Below are 21,674 nucleotides of genomic sequence, written 5' to 3'. Positions count from 1 at the left end.
TGTCTTAGCTGTGCCATTGTGTTGAATTGGGCTTTACACATGACTGAGGGAGAGGAATGCATCTGTTATGGATTCTGCTCAGCCTTTGTGGACACTGAGCCACTGAGTCTTTTAAAAAAAGTGGGATACAATCCTTGATATGATCAAAATCCTAGGACTGTGTAAATATAGCAACCAATGAAGAAGTCCCCAAAAAAGCTGTAGTGTTTTAAAGGTAGGATGCTAAACTACTAGTCTCAATCTTTAGCCCATCTTTGATATGTAAAAATTAGAAACTGGTGCTGTTTACAACTGAGCTAAAATGTCTCATTTTGCAAAAAAAATGTGCATTTGTCAAGGAGAAGAAGACATTTAAGTTGTGGGAGAGCAATCAGTGCGCTAAGTGTTGGCAGTTTTGAAAGGGGAAGGAGCATGGAGCCTGCAGACAAACACTGGGACTGAAAAAAACAATAGGAGCAGGAATGCAAGTCTGAGCAGAGTTCAGTGCTGATGCTTAATTTTGTGTATGTATAAATCTCTTTCTGAACCAGTGATTTCCAAAAGGATGTAAAGAGGCTTTGAGTGCAACCATCTGATTGCAGTACTGTATTAGATCATGGGGTTGATGAGTAGAGAACAATCCTTGGAATGTGGAGATGGGCACTTGACTGAGGAATAGAACTTAGAAAAAACAGAGGACCTCTGTGAAAATCTAACAGAGGCTTTGCTTTTCTTCATAGTTGCTGCCATCTGTAAAAAAGGTGACACAAATGTTTCTGCCAAGAAGTAGATATGCTCAAATAAAAGACTGCCACCTTCCCTGTCTTATTGCTGTCATGGTCTTTCTCATTGTTTTCTAATCCCCCAATATCAAGTGCATCCCTTTATTTTAACATTTCCTAGTAAGAAAGTGTCCCTCTTCACCTTTGTCTTTATTCAGAGTCAGCCCATTATTTTGCCACCTGTGAAAGGACACCATAAGGCAAACTGTTTCCAAAGAACTCCTCGTTTTATTTTCCAGCCAATAGCGCACATTTGTCTCTTGGTCTTGGTCTTGTGACACAGGAATATTCATGATTGTGGGGAAATCCAGGGTGTCATTCATAGACTGGACAGTTCCCAGTAAATAGAGCTATTTTGACACTTCGACCACACGTTCTGGCCATGCTTCACTAGTCAACAAGACAGGACACATTGAGCTGAAAACTCTGGCTCTTTGCCAAGTTCCAAGGGACACACACAGTCCACAAGTTAAGAATCGTTTCCCACTCTTACGTAGCAGTACTAAGATCTGTTGGATATATGATATATGGTAAATCACAAGGCATCACAGTGAACAAAAACAGTCAACCTACATGAAGCATTTAACATTTCCTAAAAGGCATATAATGGTTTTTACTCCAATATTAGTATTAACCTAGTTGGAATTACAAGCCTATCCCCAGCTCCTTTCCAAGACACGATAGCTAATTTCTGATAGATTAGGAGAGAAGAGAATCAGCAGTTTTTGTTAATTTTCAATCTTTGTATCTTTAATCTTAGTATAACTCAGTATAGCAAACATAGAGGTACCAGAAAAAGGCTTGCTTTTTTAGTTACATTTTACATACTCCTTAGAAATAATTCAGTCTGCCAACATCCCTACATCATAGCGCTGAAGCTGTTTCCATGCTTTGTTTGACAATGTCCAATGCAGTAGATGGTGAACCAGCTCTGCCAATAAAACCAAAGCACGAAACTGTTCTTACAGTTTCTTCTGACCAATAGTTTCTTTCTTCATAGCGTAAGTTCTAAAGTTTACCTTCTGTCTTATGTGTAGTTAGGTTTCTTTACTTAGGTATCCTTATTCTCTTCATTATTCTCCAGAGACTCTTGCAAGGATACACCTTCCATTGGAATTTCTTTTTTTTTTTTTTCTTTTTTGTCTTTTAAAATGAGATTAATCTGGAGTTAAGGGTATCTTTCCATTTCCATGTTTTTTCTTTGTGTTCTATGTTGGTAGCTGGATCCATAAAGCTAAAAAAAAAGCGTAGATTGGTAGGGTGTTTTGTTTTACTTCCAATGACAGCTTGCTTTAGCACAGTGGCCTAAGACTGTCTATATTGAACACTGTCTGGTAGTAACCCTTCTAAACCCACTTGCCTTGCTGGCCCAAACAGGACCTTAAAAGAGGTATTACCTGATCAAGGAATGGTTACAAAAGCAGGTACAAAGCAGTTTTTGTCCTTGGGCCCCGCTCACTTCCTTTTACAACTGAAAGAAGCTAATCATACCAATTCAGCAATTTAAATAGTAATGTGGATTGTTTTATGACACGAAAATACTGCTAATGATCAATCCTTTAATCTCATGTCAGATGTTTCTGTCAGGTTTTGCTGCTTTAGCATTACTAACAGTGTGCAGCTGATAGGCTTCTTTTGTAATGAGAGCATGAGGCATCAGCCTTGAATAACCTAAATACTGTGCTAGTCCTAGTCCCCGTGAAGATACTTTTTGTCTTTTAGAAGTGCACTGCTTTTCCTCTAAGAAAATACTTGTTTCTGAGAGCCAGACAGGCTCTGGGACACTTGGAGAACCTCAGTTTGTTTATTCTTTTACTCAGTGACCTAAAAAGTTGAAATGAGCAAGTCATATGATGTGTTGACTTCACTTCTTTTTTTTTTTTAAATGGGACAAGAAATGGCTTCTACATATATGGAACATGTTTCTAGAGTCTGCTAGTTGTGAGATACAGCTGTGATAGAATTTCCTTCCATGCTTGGTGATGTCTGAACCTGACGTGAAAAAGGAGAGAGAGTGAGCACAGCTGTCTTACCTTCTGTGCAGGTAATTATGAACTCGAGTATGAAATGGAACATTCTGCCCATGCCATGGGCCAGAACAGTGAATACTGCATTACAATCAAAACCCAAGTATATTCTTATTTTTGAAGAGAGATATGCATATACAGCAATACAATTGATGACATAAAGCATAATGAACAGCAGTTAATGCAAATTATTATAGAAAGTAACCAGTCCCAGAAAATACAGTCTAGTAGACCTCAAATCAAAGATTAATATGATAGGAAAAATATACCAAACAAACAAAATCCACACAACATCTGTAGTATGTACAATCAGTGGTGAAAGTTTTTCAACATAGAGGGATACACAAGTTACAAAGCATTGCTTCATTTACTTGACCCATGTATGTTACTTGTAATACTTTATTAGCATTGCATCAGAGAAGACCAGCCAGGCAGTTCTGACTGATCCATCAATCCCCTTCAAGAAAACTCACAGATTTACCTTCCCACCCTACCCTTATTTTCTTTTGTTTTTCTTTGAACCCAGGCAGGCATTTGTAGGAAGATAGTGATGTGCTGCAACACAGCTCTGAGGTTTTATGTTTGATGGTCCTTATGTATCCCTGAATTAGAGTTGCATCTGCCCACCAGAAGCAACTTATTTTACAGGGTGGTACAACTAGCTAGGTAGCTGCCAGTTGAAGCCATTCATTTTTCTTAATCCTGTTTATCCTTTTACTAGTTAAAAAGTTGTGCATCAGAGTCATATTTATTCCAGCATAATTAGGGGTATTACAGTAACTAATTATGACAGATTTAATCCAGTAGAACAGATGAGTCCTGTGACTCCAAAGCCAGAAATTTTTGGAAATGGTAATTTTGAGAGGAACCTGAAATGGATCATGTTTTCTTCTCCTGTGGCAGGTTATGCTGTTAGGCTTGTGTGATCAAGGAGGAGAGATATTCTACATTCCACAATATTTTATACATTTTATTTTTATGCTAACAGTGGGGACTTGTTTAGGTGTACACCTAGAATGATTGGAAGGGGCAGGGCCTTGCAAGTCACAGTTTAAACCATTATGTGTCCAGAATGCCATATTGATTGCATTTTCATGGGAGTGGCTTAGCCTTCTTAATACAAACCAGCCATTAAATCACTGGGAGAGCAACTGGGAGAGCAGGCCTTCCACCACAACAATTCCCTGACATCCATGCTGGGTCACAACTGATCATGGTATCATGGACAAGTTAATCCAAACTGCCTTTGCCTGCATTTTAAAGTGAAGGTGGGAGTCTAACCTTTCCATGCTTGTCCTGGGCTGCCTCCCCAGTGGCTGCTCTTCATGGCATATGATATAAAGTGGAACACTTTGTGGGGAATGGCTTTACAAAGCCAACAGTGTATCTGATAAGTTACTTGTTGCAAACTACCCCTCTCCATCTGTCTCTTTGTAGTGAATCATCCCAGAAGACACAGGGTTAAACTGAACAATCTGCTGGAAGCTTTTGGTCTTTTGCAAACAGCACAGCATTATGTATACTGTAGAATAGCATTTCCTGCATACATCCAAAATCCTTTCCAAAGTAACCTCCCCTTTTCAGAGAGTCTATCACTGAGGGATTGCAGCAAGCCAAGAGAACAGAAATGTTTAAATTCTTGTAGTCTTTCAGGATTTCCTTTAAAGTATTAACTCCAGTGGTGTCCAAAAATGAGATGGAAGAGCAATCTACAACAAGGGCTTGGAACTCAATTTGCTTAGGAACTAGTTGCAAAGTGGTTTCTCCGATGCCCAGTCCATTAGGAGTTCCGTGATTTCCCTTTTTCAGATGCTGCTTTTCTTTCTTCTCATATTTCTTCCTCATAGCAGCTTCTAGGTTAGGATCTAAATTGGTCAATCTGTATAGAGACTTCAGGAAGTAATTTCTATTTGCATAGTAAAGTGGGGCCTCAAACCGAAATATTTTGACCTTTGGAACAGTAGAGAGATTTTCATATTCTAAATCATCCTCATAAAAGCTTGTGTCTTGGATCTGAGCAAGCAGGGCTGTCCGTGGCCGCTGGGTCCGAACAATGATGCATAGCATGGAGAAAACAATGCCAACCAACAGCCCTATTTCTGTGCTGACCAAGGCAGAGGCAGACATGGTAACTACCCAAACAAGTGTGTCCACCTTATTCACATGGTACCGTGCTGGCACATCTCGGAACTTCCTCAGGGCTCCCCGAAGGCTGACAATGATAATACAAGCCAGGACACACTTCTGCAAGGAGTAGAAGAGAGGTGCCAGGAAGAGCAGCACCAACAAAACCACCATTGCACTAATTACTCCAGAGATTTGAGTCTGGCAGCCTGTAGATGTTTTGACGAGTGTTTTTGCCAGAGCTGCACTGGTTGCAAAAGAGTGGAAGAAAGAAGGAATGATGTTGCAGAACCCCACAGCAAACATTTCCTGATTGGCTCGGATGGTGTAAGCATATTTCTTTGCAAACATTTCAGAAAGGGATACAGTGAAGACAAAACTGACTATGGCAAGAGGCAAAGCATCTAGAGCAACTCGGAGCATTAAGTTGAACTCTGGTACCTTTGGAGGGATAAATCCTGTTGGAATAGCTCCAGAAACACTGGATGCATACACTTCATTTAGCTTACCATAGTGTGACACTAATGTTGCCACAACAATAACTACCAGCTCTGTGGGAAGAGGAAATTTCAGTTTATGCTTATACCGATCTCCGAGTTCCTTAGCAGTGACCAGCACTACAATACAAATGGCACTTGTGATGACATCACAAAGGTTAGCCTGAGAAATGTTCCGGAAAATGTTAATCCAGGTAATAACAAGCATCCCATGCCCTTGGCTACGTGGAATTTTTATTCCAATCAGATACTTCACTTGAGCTGTTAAAATGGTTAAGGAAGCACCAGTTGCAAAGCCATCTAGTACGGACTCAGATAGGTACATAGATACGAAACCCAGACGGAAGATCCCCATTAGAACCTGAGGAAACAGAAGAGGAAAAATAAAACAAACCATGAGCTGTAACCATTACTGCAAATAATTAGGTTCAGATGGGGGAGAACTAGCTGAAAGCCAGTATTGGCTAATGGCTGCTTCTTGAAACAGGAATTATAATTTTTTGTTTCCAGTCTGTTTTAAAACGTGATTCCTTTTGCTGTTGTGGAACGCTACAAACCCAAGAGGTGAATGAGGAGTTTGAGACAGGGTGGTCAATGGAACATATGTCTGAAGTGACTCACTGAATTGGCTTGCCTGATTTTTATTCCACATGCAAAAGAAGAGTGGGTCCAAAATACTTCTTTTATACCAAAGTCAATTTTCATTTTTTTCTGTCTTAAAGTGAATAAAGTTAAAATGTATGGCCTATTCTGTGTAAACAAAACTTAAGTGACAACAAATAAGATTCCTACTTTAGCTTTTGTATTAAAGAACTTTTAATTTTAGCCCTGTGGACAGAGGGAAGAATGGAGCACAGATGGCCTTTGTGGCATGCGTAAGATCAGAAATGGCAGAGCAGCCCACAGAGTCCACAATTCTTTCCTTAACTAGTTGATTCTCCTTCCTTAGGCGGCTTTGAAGAACCCAGCTTCACAAGGGGATTTTTTGTTCATATATGTAACCTGAAATTTCTTACTACAGCAGGGAGATAGGTAGGTCTTTCTGCATTCATACATATATACATACACACACACACACACACACACACACACACACACACACACATACACATATATACACACAGAGTTAACAGATAAGTATGTTCATGATGCTTCCTTCTGTGCTCTCTTGATATCCTTGTGACGGCAGCATGTTGATAAGTGTCAAGCACAGCCATTTTCTGAAAAGTAGGTTAGTCAGTCTATTTCTCGTCCGTTCTTCAAATTATCTTTAGGACAGCAGTTAGCACCCCCTGTCAAAATACTGAACTGCATATTCTGAACATGTAGAAGTAGTTGAGTAGGTACCCCTATTAAAATATTAAGGGAAAGAGAGATGTTTCTTCATTGTTAAGGTCAAAGCTGCATGGGAATTTCCTACATCTGTATTGGACCTCATTGTCCCATGAAAGGAGCAAGGCCAAGAAGCAGAAGAATATCAGAACAATGTTAATGGTTTTTTTGAAGACTCTTGTTTTACCTGTGTTTGCTAGCAGCCAAGAAAACTGCATGCCTTATGGTGTCTCTGAGTTGCCTACAGTTAGGCTTCCTGGAGAAAATATGTCCAAGGTACATTCAAATTAACTGATGATGTATCTCATTGAAAGACAGTCAAAGCTTAGGTCATGCAAAAAAGCTTTAGGAGCTTCATACCTTGCCTCTGGATGTCAGCAACCACTTACCTGATACACTCCAGCCATGAATGTCAAGGCTGTAGCAATGCCAATAGCGTAGCACTCTTTCCCACACTCGGCATTTATCCCCACAATGGTAAGGTTGAAGGCAGTTGTGTTGGACAGATTGTCATTCTGCAGTGAGCCATCACCCGAGGCTGGTGAGGCATCATCATTCAAGTCAAATCCAGCCAAGAGAAGTTCTCGGTCCACAACTTGTCCCACCATTAAGCTTATCAAGCTGAAAATGCCAACTGAGACATGTCGGGATGTGCCCATTAAGAAATAGATGATGTTGGCAAAGAATGATGTGTAAAGGCTATAAATGGGCTTCAGACCTGCCAGCAGTGAATATGCAATTGCTTGAGGCACCAAAATGATCCCAATCACTAACCCAGACATAACATCCCCCCAAATGTACTCTTTGCATCGGTACTTGGGAAGCCACCGTAAAACGGGAAAGAAGTCCATAAGAAAGTTCTTCAGCTTCTGTGGCGTGCAGGTGCAACTCTTTCTCAGCTTAGCTAGCATGACTTCTTTCCGGTTAGTCTTGACATGAGTCTTTCTTTCCATGAGAAAGCAGGGTGAAGTGTTGTCTTCCATTCTGGTAGCCTCAAGTGGTCTTTCCATTTTCCCAGTGTTTACTTCATTTATGTGTTCCTGCAAAGTGAAGAAAATCTCCATCAGGCTGCAATTCGTGAAGGTTTTTTTTAGCACAGTTCCTTAACTCTAAAAGTTTATCATCTGATTTTGCTCCTAAGGAAGCATCATCCCAACAAAACACTCTCACAGGGCTCCAGTGATGCATAAGGCTAAAAAATTAATCTGCCCTTTCTTGCACACATTAAGGAGTACTTTCGATTGAATCCAGTTTGTTCTAATAAACAAAAATGGGGTTAAATTGTTCATTTTTGTATGACAAAGATTTCTGTCATCTATTCTAAATGTTCTGTCATAAAGGTCTTTTTGACCAGAGGCAGCACTTGATGGTGTGCAATAAACATGCACTAGTGAGGTAGGCTGTAATGTTTTTGTATAGCAAGTACGTCTTGTAGTCATTGATTAATAACTCTCATGGGGTATAATGATCTGTCACTGCAGTTGTCATCAGTGCAGAGGAGAAAAATGTTTCTGGTAGGACCTGTAAAGCAGAGTTTTCTGGAGAGCAGCAGTTTCGTCATACATAAAAGATATGTACATAAACCATTGATGGACTCTTTGTACCTGCTATGTAACATGAACTTGTTTGTAGATTCTGGATTGTTTTGATATGCAGCTTCTGGTAATAAATATCTACTCACAAATACCACCATATTGGCAACATACGGACCGAGCACCATGACATTACCACATTGGAAGAGTGCTACATGCTATTATTTTCAGGTTTAAACCCACAGTTACCCAACTTTGTTATCCCAATAATGAGCTATAACAAATAATTATATGTACAGCAGAACAAACACAGCAGTGTTTCCTATGGTTCTCCTAATTGTTTTCTAATATCTGATGGCTGAGATTATTTGTATTCCTCTGATGGGGATGCTTTTGATGTCTCTTGCCTCAATGGACACAACTGTTTTCACCAAATTCGACATTAACAGCCAGGATCTCTGCATCAGAGCTGTTTGGTGCCAGGAGTGGCACTGCAATAGTGTCAAAGCCTGTCTTCACTTAAAAGCTATTTCTTTCCTCTTTCAGTGTTTAGAGGCAGACTCTGTACCCATCAGTTTCATAAAACTTGAAGTTAAACTTACTGGCACAGTATTCTGTTGGTAAATTTTATTGGTTTTAGCAGTTAATACACAGTTTAGGTGCTACTGACAGAATTCTCTGTAAATTTCATAGGATTTTTTTGTTGTTAAGAAGAACGTTTTGATTTATTAATGTTTGGTCACAGCCTGTTAAGGTGTAAAATTCTGAATTTAAAAAAAGCATTAATGAATCCAACCTGGAAACATAATTTAAAAGCAAAAGAACAGATTATCAATGGCCTGTAAGCTTTTGACCTGGAGCAGTCCAAATAGAGAGTGGCTTACTAGAAAGTGTTTTGTCTATCCTGCTTAGAAAGAGTTTTCAAGATTTTAATAATTGTGTTTTGCCACCAGATTGAAAATAAGAAGATGTGTATCTGTAACTAGTGCAGAACTTTAAAACAAGTTCCCAGGTATTATGATACAGCATACAGATAAGTGATACAGCATGATTTCAAAGGCTATTCAAAGTTTAACCACAATTCAAAGCAGCATTTTCAAGTGTTATAGGTAATTTGTAATGTGGTAAAAGGCAGAGCAGAGATTCTTGTGAGAATTGTGTGGACTGATTGTCCAAGTTGAAAAGGACCTGCATAGTAGTCTAAATATATTTTAAAAAATCAGTAGATTTTTATCCATCCCAATTACATAAACCCATTTTTAGCTCCCATTATATACATTTCTTTGTGTGTGTAAGTAAGGTTTATTTCCATCAAAAGGGAACACTAATTGCAATTTAATGTTATTATTTATAAAGATCCATGTCTGTTTTTTTTATCAGTGCTAAGTTTGCTTTAGACCCTAATAAACTGCATAGTTATGCTAATCAAGATCTGCTTGGACAGGAAAATAGATTGGATCTAGTCTTTGTTAGAATGCAAAGGTGACAGAAAAGATAAATGAAGTTACAGCACCAGGTGAAGTACTTAAGAGCATATGAATGAAGTTTACCAAATACAGAATGCTAGCAAGTTTAATAAAGACACTCATTTTTAAAAGGCAAAATCCCAATACTTCCTGTCTTACCTAAATTAGTTTGGAGAGTGAGAGAATTGTGCATGAGGACAGCAAGTCTTTATTCAAATGCCACTCACTTCTTACAGCCAAGTGAATTCAGCCAGCCAGGAAATAAATATTGTGCCCTTGCTCTGCATACTTAAAAGCTAGTGGGCAGTGCAATATCCAATGAGTGATTTTTATAGGCTACATCGAAGAGATTGCATCAGCTTCTGTACACTAGGCTCATATATTTAATAGCATAGTTGCTGTTCTCAGATCTCATACAATTTACCTGGAAATAATTTGCCATTTACCAAAAAAACCCCATTACAATTCAGATGTGTGTGTTGTTTGTGCAACTCCCTGAGGGATAGTAGTGATTTTTAATACATAAGATGATTGGAGCATAATTTCTTTGGAAATCTATTAAGAGATCTTGTGTTTGAATAATAGTTTAGTAATATATATACTACCTATACTGGCTTACTGGATAATCAAAATAATAGCTTTTTGTAAAAAACAACTAAGCCTCCCTGCCTCCCCCCACTCCTCCCAAAAAAGATAGTACAGTAAAGTATGTCTCTTCTGTGTTCAAACTGACAGGAAGCAATTTTCTTCAGTTTTTTTTTTTTTTTCCTGAGCATAAGGATTTCCTTCATGTAAGTTACTGTTTATTCTGCTATATATGCTTTCAAATTCCATGTCAAATGAACATGGTAGCTATTAAGCAGTCAGCTCTCAACCTAGATTGGTATGCAGACGCTGTTAATATTTAAAGTTTCCTTGTTGCTTTTAGAATGCCATAAAGCCACACCAAATAAGGGAAGGGGCATTGTTATCAACAACCCATTTTTCAGCTGTGTAACCCAATAATTGCCAGGCTGTGACGCCTGTAATTCATTGCTTCACCTGAAGGAAATGGGATTCCACCCCAGATGTGTGCTATCCCCTTACACAGCCTAACAGAGCTTGGAGCTTCCAGGGTTCTTGCTATCTCCAAAGACAGAATGGAGGAGAGGAGATCTGTCTGCTGTTGTGCACATGAGCAGACTCCAGCCTTCTGCTTCTGGCACTGAGAGACAACACCATCCTTCCAAAGTGGTAATACTTTAGCAGAATGCAGGAGCCCTAGCGGGGTCAGGTTACTAGTTCACCAAATGACCCATTTACAGCTTAGGCTACACTAACAAATGGAAACCCACTGTTCCTCCCTTTCTTCCTCCAGAGCTCCACAGAGCATGATGTTTGCATTTTGTTCAAGTCATCATTTGCTGATAGAGCTGTTCTTAACAGGGCTGCACAGATGAAGCAGCACGTAGCATAAAACATGTTAGTTTGTTGCATTTGACTTAAGTATTGGAACAACTGTTTAAAACAAGTGAAAGTTTTGTGCACATTCATGTACATGTGTAACATTCACATAATTACAACAGAAAGTAGTTCTGGTTATTTTACTTGTACTTTTATGTTTTGAATCTTCACAGTGAAATTTTTTCAAGTTTCCCTTGACCATATAAGCAAACATAATTCAGCAGAACCTTGTCTGAACCATTTATTCTTTCAGGTTAAATGCACTGACTCATTTTATTTTGTGAAAAAGAGAAACAAGGGAAGGAGCCATTCAAGCCAAACGAACTGCTGAGTTTCCAACTTGCCTTAGTCCCACCTTTCTTCCTATCTTTCCATCATGCCTGTGACCTGACAAAACGTCTCTTTAGGGGAAGAAACACTAATCACAGTATGTTCATGTGTAATTTCTCTTTGCAGATTCTTCAGCAGCAGATTGTTGCTGCTACTGCCTGTATCACCATTCTGAATGAATGAATTGTTCTTTGTGAAACAGCACAACCCCCAAAATCTTTATTCTTTTGCATCCTTTTGCCTCCCCATCCTGACTGTCCACCAAAAAGTCTGAAGCTGTATCTCTAAAAAGCCCAGAAGAAGTAGCAAGGGTGAGCCTGTCTCCCTCTGCTGAGATATTTTAAATGCTTTATTTAAAGCAGAAGTAAGATGGTATCACAGCTTTGTAGCAAAATTGCTTTCTTGCTGAAATAGTGATTTCAAGTGTAAGTTAGGATAGAGCCATTTAAAGAGTTTGAGCCAAGTGATGTTTGCTGTTTTCTTCACATTAGAACTATGAAAAATTCACTAAAAACTAATATGGTTAGTATGGATTTTGAATTTATTTGTTGCATAACTCACTAAAAAACATCAGAGACATCAGTCTCGTTAAACATTTGATTGGAAACACAGATGTTGAAACAAATTAAATTGTTCAAATTGCTCATCGTTCATATCAGAACCCTTTTCTGTCTCATAGAAACGTTTCTTGGCTCTAATGGCTATGATTACATTACTGTTCTCGTTTTGAGCAATGACACAATTTTGAAAAAGCTCCGTGGTTAGTCTCACAGTGCACAGATTCAATGTACAGGGGTGTGTTATTCTTGCAAATTGGGGTTTTTTTCAGAGGAAGGTACCTAGAAACTATGCCCCGGTGCTCTTTGACCCTTTATGGTGGCATAAAAACCTAAGCCAGCAATTGGTGGTTTGGACATATTTGAACAGATGTGGGGAGTACATTTAGTTTGTGAGAACTGACTAGACTGAAATTAAGTACCCTGAGCTGCATGTACTATAAGGCAATACTGCTTTAGCACCTACTGCTTTGATTTATTAATCTGCTTTTGTTTGCAGGGTTGCTTAGATATGTCAGCATAACCTGAAAGCTTTAGAAGTCATGAGGTGCTAAAACAGAACAAGTGAGATGAGTATTTCTTTCTATCTTGCAATAGCTATTGTATTTTTGTCTTTAGAACTAAGATATACTTGGAAGCAGAGGTAAGCAAGGCGCCAGCAACCAAAACCATTTTTTTATACACTGACCTAGCAAGCTGTCAGACTACAGGCACAGAACATGGCAATGCCTTTTAGGAAAATCATGTGAAACTTGATAGGCTTGGTTAGTTTTTTCACTATGTTGGGATAAAATATTGTTGCTTCAAAGCATTTTTATGTTGAGTTTCAGTGTTATAGTAAATCAAATGTGAAAGAGGAAATAGGATTCCAGCTTAGTGGTTTCTACAAGACAGGAAAGCCAGATCATGTCCTCTACAAATGAAACTGCTATACTAAGGAGAGTTTTATTCTGAGAGTCTTTTAGATTTGTGTATTTCAAATTAAAATCTCCAGTTCACAATTTTTATTTCCAACTGTAAATTGGTTTAGGATTTTCCAGGCAAGTTATCTCTTTATTGAATGCCTGCATTCACCAGCAGCTGTGATTCAAGTCTTGTTTTCCCAAGGATTCTCAGTTCCATATTCGAGTGAGTAAGTTGACAGCCACTGACAGGTAACAATCCTAGAACTGATAAGTGGGCTGGAGCAGTAGAACTCATACAGTCAGCCAGCACCTGTTCTTAAGGCTATCCCATCAAGATCATCTTTGGGAATGATCATACATGCAAATACAGATCAAGTAGTTTAACTCGTTCTGCAGAGACAGATTTTGTTCAAGGATTCCAGAACATGCTGATTTAACTATTGACATGCTCTTGAAGGCAACACAGCATTATTCTTCTGGAGAGTCCTAGGACATGACCACTAAAAAGGCATTTCCTGTGGATTCAAAAAACATTACTGAAAATCTGATTCCTTGTTTTTGGGAAAGTAGCTGTTTCAAAGTGAAAGTCTGTTATTTAAATAAAAAGTCTTTCAAGATAGCTTTTCAGGACCCTGGTCATCATTCATAAAGTTGAATACTAAGCTCTGTTTTCTGCCCTGTGATTTTGCTGGGCATTGTTTAGCCATACTAAGCTCTCACAGATAAAACCAAATTGATAGTCCATTCTCACGGTTTTTCCTGTTGTTTTCTGTGACATCTTGTGTTTACTACATGCAATAAAGATAGTATTTTGGAAACACTCTTTTCTTGGGAAAGACTGTACTTAAGCCCTAAGAAAGTGCTCTCAGTTTCAATATCAATGTAGTACTTTAAGAAACAGATAAGCCTAGTATATGCCATTTTCTTAAATCGAACTAAAAACTAACCAAATGGTTGAACTCCTGGTTGAGAGTTTCAGGAAAGATAATTGCTATACCATTTACAGCTGACTATATGTTTTACAGACTTTTGCTCAGTGTCTACCTTATAAGCAATATTTACGAACAACAATATAATGATAAACCAAAAAACAATAGCATGAGCAAATAAGTGAAAAGAGGCAATTTTGCACCTTTGAAAACAGGCAAAGAACAAATTAACCTGAATTCAGAGGCACAGGAAGGGAGACAAATCTCTTACCTGGATAGCTTTTAGACAGGAATGTACCAGCTCTGTTTTTGCACGTTGGAATGAATGGAAGTCTTCAGCCAGACATTTCTCTATTTGCATAAAGGATAATTATTAGCTAAATATTCCCCAAGGTAAGAATGTGTAGTTTTGGAATCTTGAGCTTGCTGTTTGGTAGTGTATTGTCACTTGTATCAATTTGTAAAGCTGGATATATATGTAGCACTAGCTGAGGATTTGAGTTTAAATAATTCATAAGATTATTAATTAACTAGTGCTGATCCAAAAATTGTGCTGAGTTCAGGCTAGCACATCTCTGACCTTTGAAGCTAATTCTCATATGAGATTTGATTTGGTTTTTGCATCCTCATGTAACATTAGCTTTTGATTTTACTTGTTCAAGATGTAGGAATAGAACATCCGTCTTGCTTGAGAATTATGTCCTTTGCAGGCTGGATTAAGTCCTGTTCTGCTCAGTGCGTAGGATGAGAGAGCTGGAGGTCAGAGTTCTGTTTCTACATGTCAGCACATTCAGATCACAATATTTTTTGCTTCTGTGTAAACCAAAGACTGTATAATGTAGGCAGATCAGCAGGACAAAGATATACTTCTGTTGAAAGTCTACTTCATTCTTGTGAGGTATATAAATGACCAAGTTCCCTCTTGGTTATCTTAGATCTTTGTGTAAGTGCAGACCTATCCAAGTGATAAATAAACATCCATCTCCTCCCCTTGACAAAGGTGATAGGTAATAGGTGATAGGTTACTAAGCAGTGCAGATTAACAGGTTGGGCACAAGGCCATGACTTGTATGAGCTGTATTCAGCTGGCCTACAAGCTAAGGGATGAGGAGATGTGTCTATTTCTCAGCCAAGGAAGAACACGAGCTGGCATGCAGTAAGAATCTGAGATGGTAGTTGCAATGCCACAAAAAGACTGTGTTGCTTGCACACAAGCAAGACTAGAGAGGGCCAGTTTCCAGCATTGTCTTTTGTCCCTGTGCAAAAAGTTGTTTGCTGCTCTTTCAAAGTAAGAAGGAAACATAAAAATTATGTAAATGAAAGTCAAAACTTAGATGAGGGAGGAATCGAAAGGGAAGCATCTTACAACTCACTTCTGTGGTGTTAAGCTGGTCATGGATTCTTAAAACTACTGGCTACTGCCAGGAACTTAGACTTGGTGGTAGTAGTTGTGATTTTCTAAACCCAAAATCTAAAGGTAATTTCAATCTTGCTAAAATCCTGTTTCTTGCTTCTTTGTAATGGAAGGCCCTGTCAACCACTCCTATCCCTTTCCCCTTTGATAAAGTACCCCTTACTAAAACTGGGATGCAGTAATACACCTTATCTGCATAACGAATTTTGTACAGTGGTTACAAAGACAGTGTGTTTCTTTGATTTGTGCTCTACAGAATAGAAGATTTCACTGCTTCTGTTAATTTGATTTTAGCCTTGCAATATTACTTCATTAAAAATAAAGTGACTTAAACTCAAGTGTCTCAAATTCATACTTTCATCCATTTTATTGTCTAATTCTTAGAACTATCTAGCGACCTCCTAAAATGTGTGTGCCATCTGCCTCAGTACCTAAGTAAGTTTGTTCTCCTTTTCAGTGTGTCCAGTATTTGGAAACTCTGTTACTTCTGGTATTTGCAGTCTTGGAATTTGCAGAATAATTGGGGTTTTCCCAATTTAACAATTTTGTTGACAGGGACCTTTCTGCATTTTTCTCCAATAGCACTTTTCCCCATATCAGGCTCCTAAGATAAAGGAGGATATTATTGTATCATTATCACTTTACCCCTTCCATATAAAGTTGTAATTTTGTTTTGCTTCAAGCTAGCCTAAAAATAACACCTTTTTTCTTAAATCTAAAAGAAAGAAACTTCAAATAATAATTTTGAATATTTTTTTTCAGTACGGGACAGTACCAGTGAGGCTAAATATCTCTGGACAGGACAGTTCCACACAGGAAAAAAGAGACAAAATGAAGCTATCTCTGTAGAAATTTTGAAAATTACATAATTTTGACAGAACTGTGTTTTATGATGAACAAGTTTTACTTAACATACAAATACAGTGACAACAGAAGGTTCATTAGTGGATTGTGGAGATGAGAGTTCATACTCCATTACATGAAGTCATTCATCAAGGCTTCAGTCCAGCAGTAATTCTGAGTGGGCTGGTTCTGGCATCCTGGTTGAATTCTACTGGCACTAACAAAAAGGACTCAGTTCTAAAAGTGCTGTCTTTCCTTGTCAGCTGCTGAGTTGTGGAACAGTGGTAACTGGCCAAAATAGGTACTACAATGAAATGCGTATCTCTAAGAATAGGAACTACAGTAGAAAAGAACAATGATCATTGACCAGTAATTTTGGTGATTTTCCTTTGTGTGACTTACTATTTATGAAGAGATGCACAGTTTCAATTGGTTTAAAAACTATATAGGGTTAAGAGCAGAATTGAACAGAAGTACTTATGAAATAAATGATGTAAAGATATAAAATGTATTTGACTCTGTTGACACATTTACTTGAGGATTTTCAGATATTTCAGAAAAATTCATGGCATTGCTGTGTACAATTCATAATTGATAATCTAACTATTAAAAAAGTTAATGCAAAATTAGTCACATATGGATGGTTAATCTTAGAATCACAGAATCATCAAATCTTCAAAAGTACATAGTCCAGATGCAGTAACCATGTTCTTCTTTCTGTGCAAGTGTTTGAAGTTCAAAAATTCAGTGAATTAAAAACACTCTTAAGCCTAATGCCTGCATTGTTTAAAGAGCCCTCGAGCTTCAGTTACTCTGTAATTTACCTTTATATCATAGCAACCATGTGATGTACCTAAAAAGGACCCATTTGGTTGCAATTTAATAGGAAAGATGGGTGTACTGAAAGTAGGCATCCACTCCCTTCCAGTCCCCTATGCACTGCATCAAACGTTCCTTCTGTAGCTGTGAGAAATGACTGGTGCAGCTGAAAATTATTTATATATATATATATATAGATATATATATATATATATAGATATGCAGAGAGTCATGTTATTGATTTTTTTAAATGAAAAAATCTGTAGTTCCTGTTGTAGGTGAATGCAAATTTGTATATTCAAAATTGAGGAAGGCCGTCGTTCAGCATGCAAGCCCCTTTCTACTTCTCACTACAAAACCAATGGATTAGCACTTACCAAAGGCACAAAGTAGCTGCAGTAGTTCCACAATAGCTTTTTATCAGCACCCAGTAGCACAGTACCTCAGGATCACAGCTTTCTATAAGAATAGATTAGAAATTGTATCATGATGTAGTGTGGGCCTTGCCAGTTGGGTATCACTCTCGTAATGTTTACAGTGAGATAATATAAATAAACACTAGCACTGGAAAAATCTTTGTCCTGTAGAGTGTAATCACAGGTAAAAGATAAACTTTCAATCATTGCATTACAGAAGCTGGTAACCTCTGACTTCTTACTCATCTCTGCTATTCTGCTTTAATAGATGTTGTTACACTGTATGGAGTTCAAATAGAATTGCAGTCCTGACGCAGCTTTTTACAGTCTTTTAAACAGTATCGGGGTTTTATGTACTTAATTCAATTAGATGAAAAAATACTCTTAATGTGTTAAATGAGATTAGGGCAGGAAACATGTGGAACTGTCAGTACACTTAGTGCTTCATTGTCAATGGTCATTAATCGAGATTTGTCCTTTGAAAAAGGATTTTTATTAAAATAAGTCATGAGGGGGGTCTAGCTGATAAATCTTATATCATAGGAAGAATTTACGTAAATCAGCTGGCACTGAGTGTAAAATGTCTGAGCTTTCCTGCCTTTTAAAAAATCCTGCCTGTTTCATCCCCAAATAGCCAGACCTGTAGAAGCAAAGCCTGCTTGATGAAGAAGAATGTTTCTACTGATATTTGTATATCTTAGAGGGAAATTTAATGTAGCAAGGATGGTCTCTCTAGAATTCTGAAGCTTGTTCACTCATTCCTTGAAATTTTGTCTAATCTTAACTGGATATTGAAAACCCATTTCTGGGTGCAAAGAAAACAGATGATTTCTTACTGCATTGTGAAGTAAATTTTCATATTTCATAAACACAGAGTGTAATGCATCTTTATATTGAAAGGGGAGATATTTTTCATATTAATGGAAGATTTTTAGGATGTAGGAAGAATGAAGGAAAAAGGGTAATACATGAACATGAAGATCATGGAATGTAAGAGCTATCATACTATATTTAATAATACACCACTAGTCTAACTTGTAACATCAAACCCAGGTTCAAAATAGAATTATCAGATCTCAATTTGTACAGACTTGTAGGTTTGCATCTCATAGAAAACTGTCTATAAATCCAACTGGCTAATTTTAACTCCTAAATTATAAGAGGTTTATTATATTTATATCCAAGAGTGAAGAGCAGACACTGGCATGCCATTTAAAAGCTGCTCTTTCCAGATTGGCTTATGATTGGTTGTCAGTAATACTCAGAAACCACTCATCACAAAAATTCTTCAGGATTTAGAACAAGACATGGAAGGCATATTCATTGTGCCTTTTCACCATCAGAAGTTACTAAACACTAGAAAGTTGGAAAATAAACTCAGTATCATTTTGAGAACAAGTGATATATTCAAGTTAGATATAAAGTTGCCCATGGGGGATCAAGGATTGTTACAGAAAGATACACCTGAAACTATATCTGATATGCAAATAGGTCCAGCAGGTGCTGGACTGCATCAGACACCGTGTGCTATCTGTATACATCAGCTGAGAAATCTAGCTGCAAGTCTTCACACCTTCAATATTTACCTCCATGTTTTTCTTAGACATGGTCCATGTCCATTACATGCTCCTTAGTACATATCTTGACAAGTGGAAACAAGTTTTGAGAACGTGAGATGGAAAAAGTTAAAATCCTGGTAAAAGTAACGCATTATGCATTAATGCAAAATTTCAGGTCCAGTTACAGTATGTGCATGAGGCACCAAAGTGCTTGCAAGAGCACACTAAGTAAAGCATTGCTAAATTTGGTTCTTGTTGCATATTTGGCAGCAGGGAGGGTAGTTATTCCCTCAATATTATGATTTATACAACAGTAAATAAGCTACGTTCTGTGATACAGTTGGAGTCACATACTTTTGGACTGTGTACTTTCTCATACAGCTAGCAGGCAAAATAATAGATGGAGCACAAACAGTAAATAACGATATGAACATGAAGGAGTAATAATACCAGAACTGTGAAATGAAAACAGTTAGTCAAATATGTACCATGCAGGCTCATTTCAGAAGGTGCAGTATTGTGTGTACTTGAATTAGAATGCTGGATGCATACAGAGAAATGTTCTGTCACTGCTGGAGAAGAAAAGTTCAGTGACAGCTTTCCCAGGCAGTGCCAAAAGGAGTTACGTGCTTAAAGTGAGCTAGTTTTAGCATTTGGTTTCTCTTCCTTGCACATCTTTAGTCTTCATTATTGATGAAAAATCCCTGCCACCCCATTTCAAAACTTTTGCTTATAGGTGACATTATTTGGAGTTCCATCATCAAGGGCAGCATCAAACCACAATGAACATATTACTTGTAGCCAAGTGTTATGCAGAAGGAAATCTGATTCATACAACAAACTCAATCAGAAAGGTATCCTCTATCAGTCATCTCACATACAGTGACTGAACCTTTCAGTCACTTGCAAAGCCTTTAGATTTTTAGTGAAGAATCAACTGAAAGCATTTTCTGCTATTTCACCTTATTTAATTGTTCCCTTTGCAAGTGAATGTGAACATAACAAACCTGAACAAGGGATCACAAGGTCTCACAACACTGAATTATCCATATTTAGGTGATCTGATAGGCTATGTTCACGTCTAGAGAGGTCAGGTACTAAAATAGCATATGCTTTTGCCTAAATTACTTCGATAGCCTGTTTCCTCTTTTACATCTGGAATTTATTTTAAAGGGGAAGAGGGATATAGGGGAGGAGAAGAGACAGAACAGTCTAACATTATTTTCCGAGGCTAACTCACCTCAGCACAGGAAGCTGTTGGTGCTTTGTCTGCCTCTCTCTTCCCCTCACACACAGCACGCTCACTGCTGAAAGAAGGGTTGAGACTATGCTCACAAAAGCAGGCTGAGTAAGAAATGGAAAATCATAGGCCGTGATTAGCATCAGATTGAAAACATCCATTGTTTGCTTGCACTTCTGTGCCTGTGAATTTCAGCCAGATCACAGCAAGGATTTTGTGAGCTGCTTTGCAAGGTGAAGCTCAAATACTGCTGATTTCAAAGAGCAAAGACGCTTATTAAGATGCTGTATAAATCAAAGTAAATTCTATTTTTATGTATTTTAAAAAAATAAAAGATTCAGCTGAATGCACAGCCTCTTGGCTGGCTTGTAGAAGAGACAGTGATTTCCAGTAAATAACAGCTGATGCATTCTCCATATTTGAAGCAGTTTATTCCGAAGTCATAGAGATTCATTCCCATCCTTCTTTTTGCGCATGTACCACGCTGGTTGGTTGTGTGGATGGATTAACTGTGACAAGCTGTGACATCAGCAAAGGCTGGATGCTGCCTGGCTCTGTGATTTTGTAGTGCAGCCTCCCATTACTGCTGGGCTGACTCACTCCTGCTATACGGTGAGCCAGCACTGACTGAAGTGTTGAGCAGTGTGCTTCTGTGCAGAAGCTGTGCCATAGTTGTAAAGCAAGCAGATTTTCTAACCCTGCTTACACAAATGATAGAGCTGAGAAGCAAATTCAGAAGAAATGTTAATACTAATAGACACAGAAGTGGTAAAATATATGAGTTATTTAGTGCAGTAGTCATTGGCCTTTGAAAAAGCCTCTGAATTAGGTTTTTGGTCTGCAAAGCCTGTGAGAAGCACAGGCTTTGTTTTGCTTGGGGACCACCACAGAGGAAGAATCAGTGTTCATCAGACTGAAAACCAGCAAGTTATCATGGTATTTTGGATTATGGGGATTTCGTGAACAGGAGCCAATTTACTTTACCTGTAATGATCACAGGAAGTGAGAGTGAGTGGAATAAGAACATGGTGGAAACAGCTCTAGTGTGAATGAGTACTATATTGCTAGCTTCCACTCAATTCAGGAGGGGTAAGTGTTGTTTATTAATAACACAGGAGTCTACCAATTTCTTAGTTATTGATCTTGTACTTAAACCTGAAATACCAAACTAGTAGGATTTTTGGTTGACGCTGAAGAGACCTGGAGAGAACTGCTGAGAATTCAGCCTCTGGAAAGGTGGATGCTAATGAGGGCTATTCTGCCCTTTGTATACTCTGAGGCATCATTTCAGTAGTGCTCACAGTCCCTTAGGATCTGGTTTTTAAGGTCCAGAGGTTTCATAAGTACTCAGCAGAACAAGAAGCTTATGTAGACAATTGGTTGGTTTGGAGCAAACAGTGTCTTTGTGAAAACCTGACCTTTAAGCTGGCTTCATTTCATTCCTCATAGCTGCAAAAAGTAATTAGAAAAACCAAGGAGG

General features: G+C 38.2%; 2 protein-coding genes across 3 annotated transcripts in view; one reads left to right on the top strand and one right to left on the bottom strand.

Moving 5' to 3' along the window:
- Positions 1 to 21,674, top strand: part of IDUA (alpha-L-iduronidase) — a 45,529-nt gene that overhangs the window by 4,715 nt on the left and 19,140 nt on the right. The gene's annotated exons all lie outside the window — the stretch shown is intronic.
- Positions 1,004 to 17,387, bottom strand: SLC26A1 (solute carrier family 26 member 1). Of its 2 annotated transcripts, none has more exons than XM_014259664.2 (3): positions 17,357 to 17,387; positions 7,131 to 7,781; positions 1,004 to 5,770 (listed from the first exon to the last, which is right to left on the bottom strand). In XM_014259664.2, exons 2-3 carry the CDS (start codon positions 7,749 to 7,751, stop codon positions 4,250 to 4,252), a joined length of 2,142 nt encoding a protein of 713 aa, XP_014115139.1. In that variant the 5' UTR covers positions 7,752 to 7,781; positions 17,357 to 17,387; the 3' UTR covers positions 1,004 to 4,249. The 2 variants fall into 2 exon arrangements, with proteins under 2 accessions (XP_014115139.1, XP_005530971.1); XM_005530914.3 differs by lacking the exon at positions 17,357 to 17,387 and adding an exon at positions 14,175 to 14,345.

The sequence above is a fragment of the Pseudopodoces humilis genome, chromosome 4 (genome assembly GCF_049639895.1).
Source record: "Pseudopodoces humilis isolate 2021_Gansu_Grassland_sample_001 chromosome 4, ASM4963989v1, whole genome shotgun sequence".
Taxonomy (NCBI): Eukaryota; Metazoa; Chordata; class Aves; order Passeriformes; family Paridae; genus Pseudopodoces; species Pseudopodoces humilis.
The sequence above is the reverse complement of the archived record's forward strand: the minus strand, read 5'-3'. Positions and strand labels throughout refer to the sequence as shown.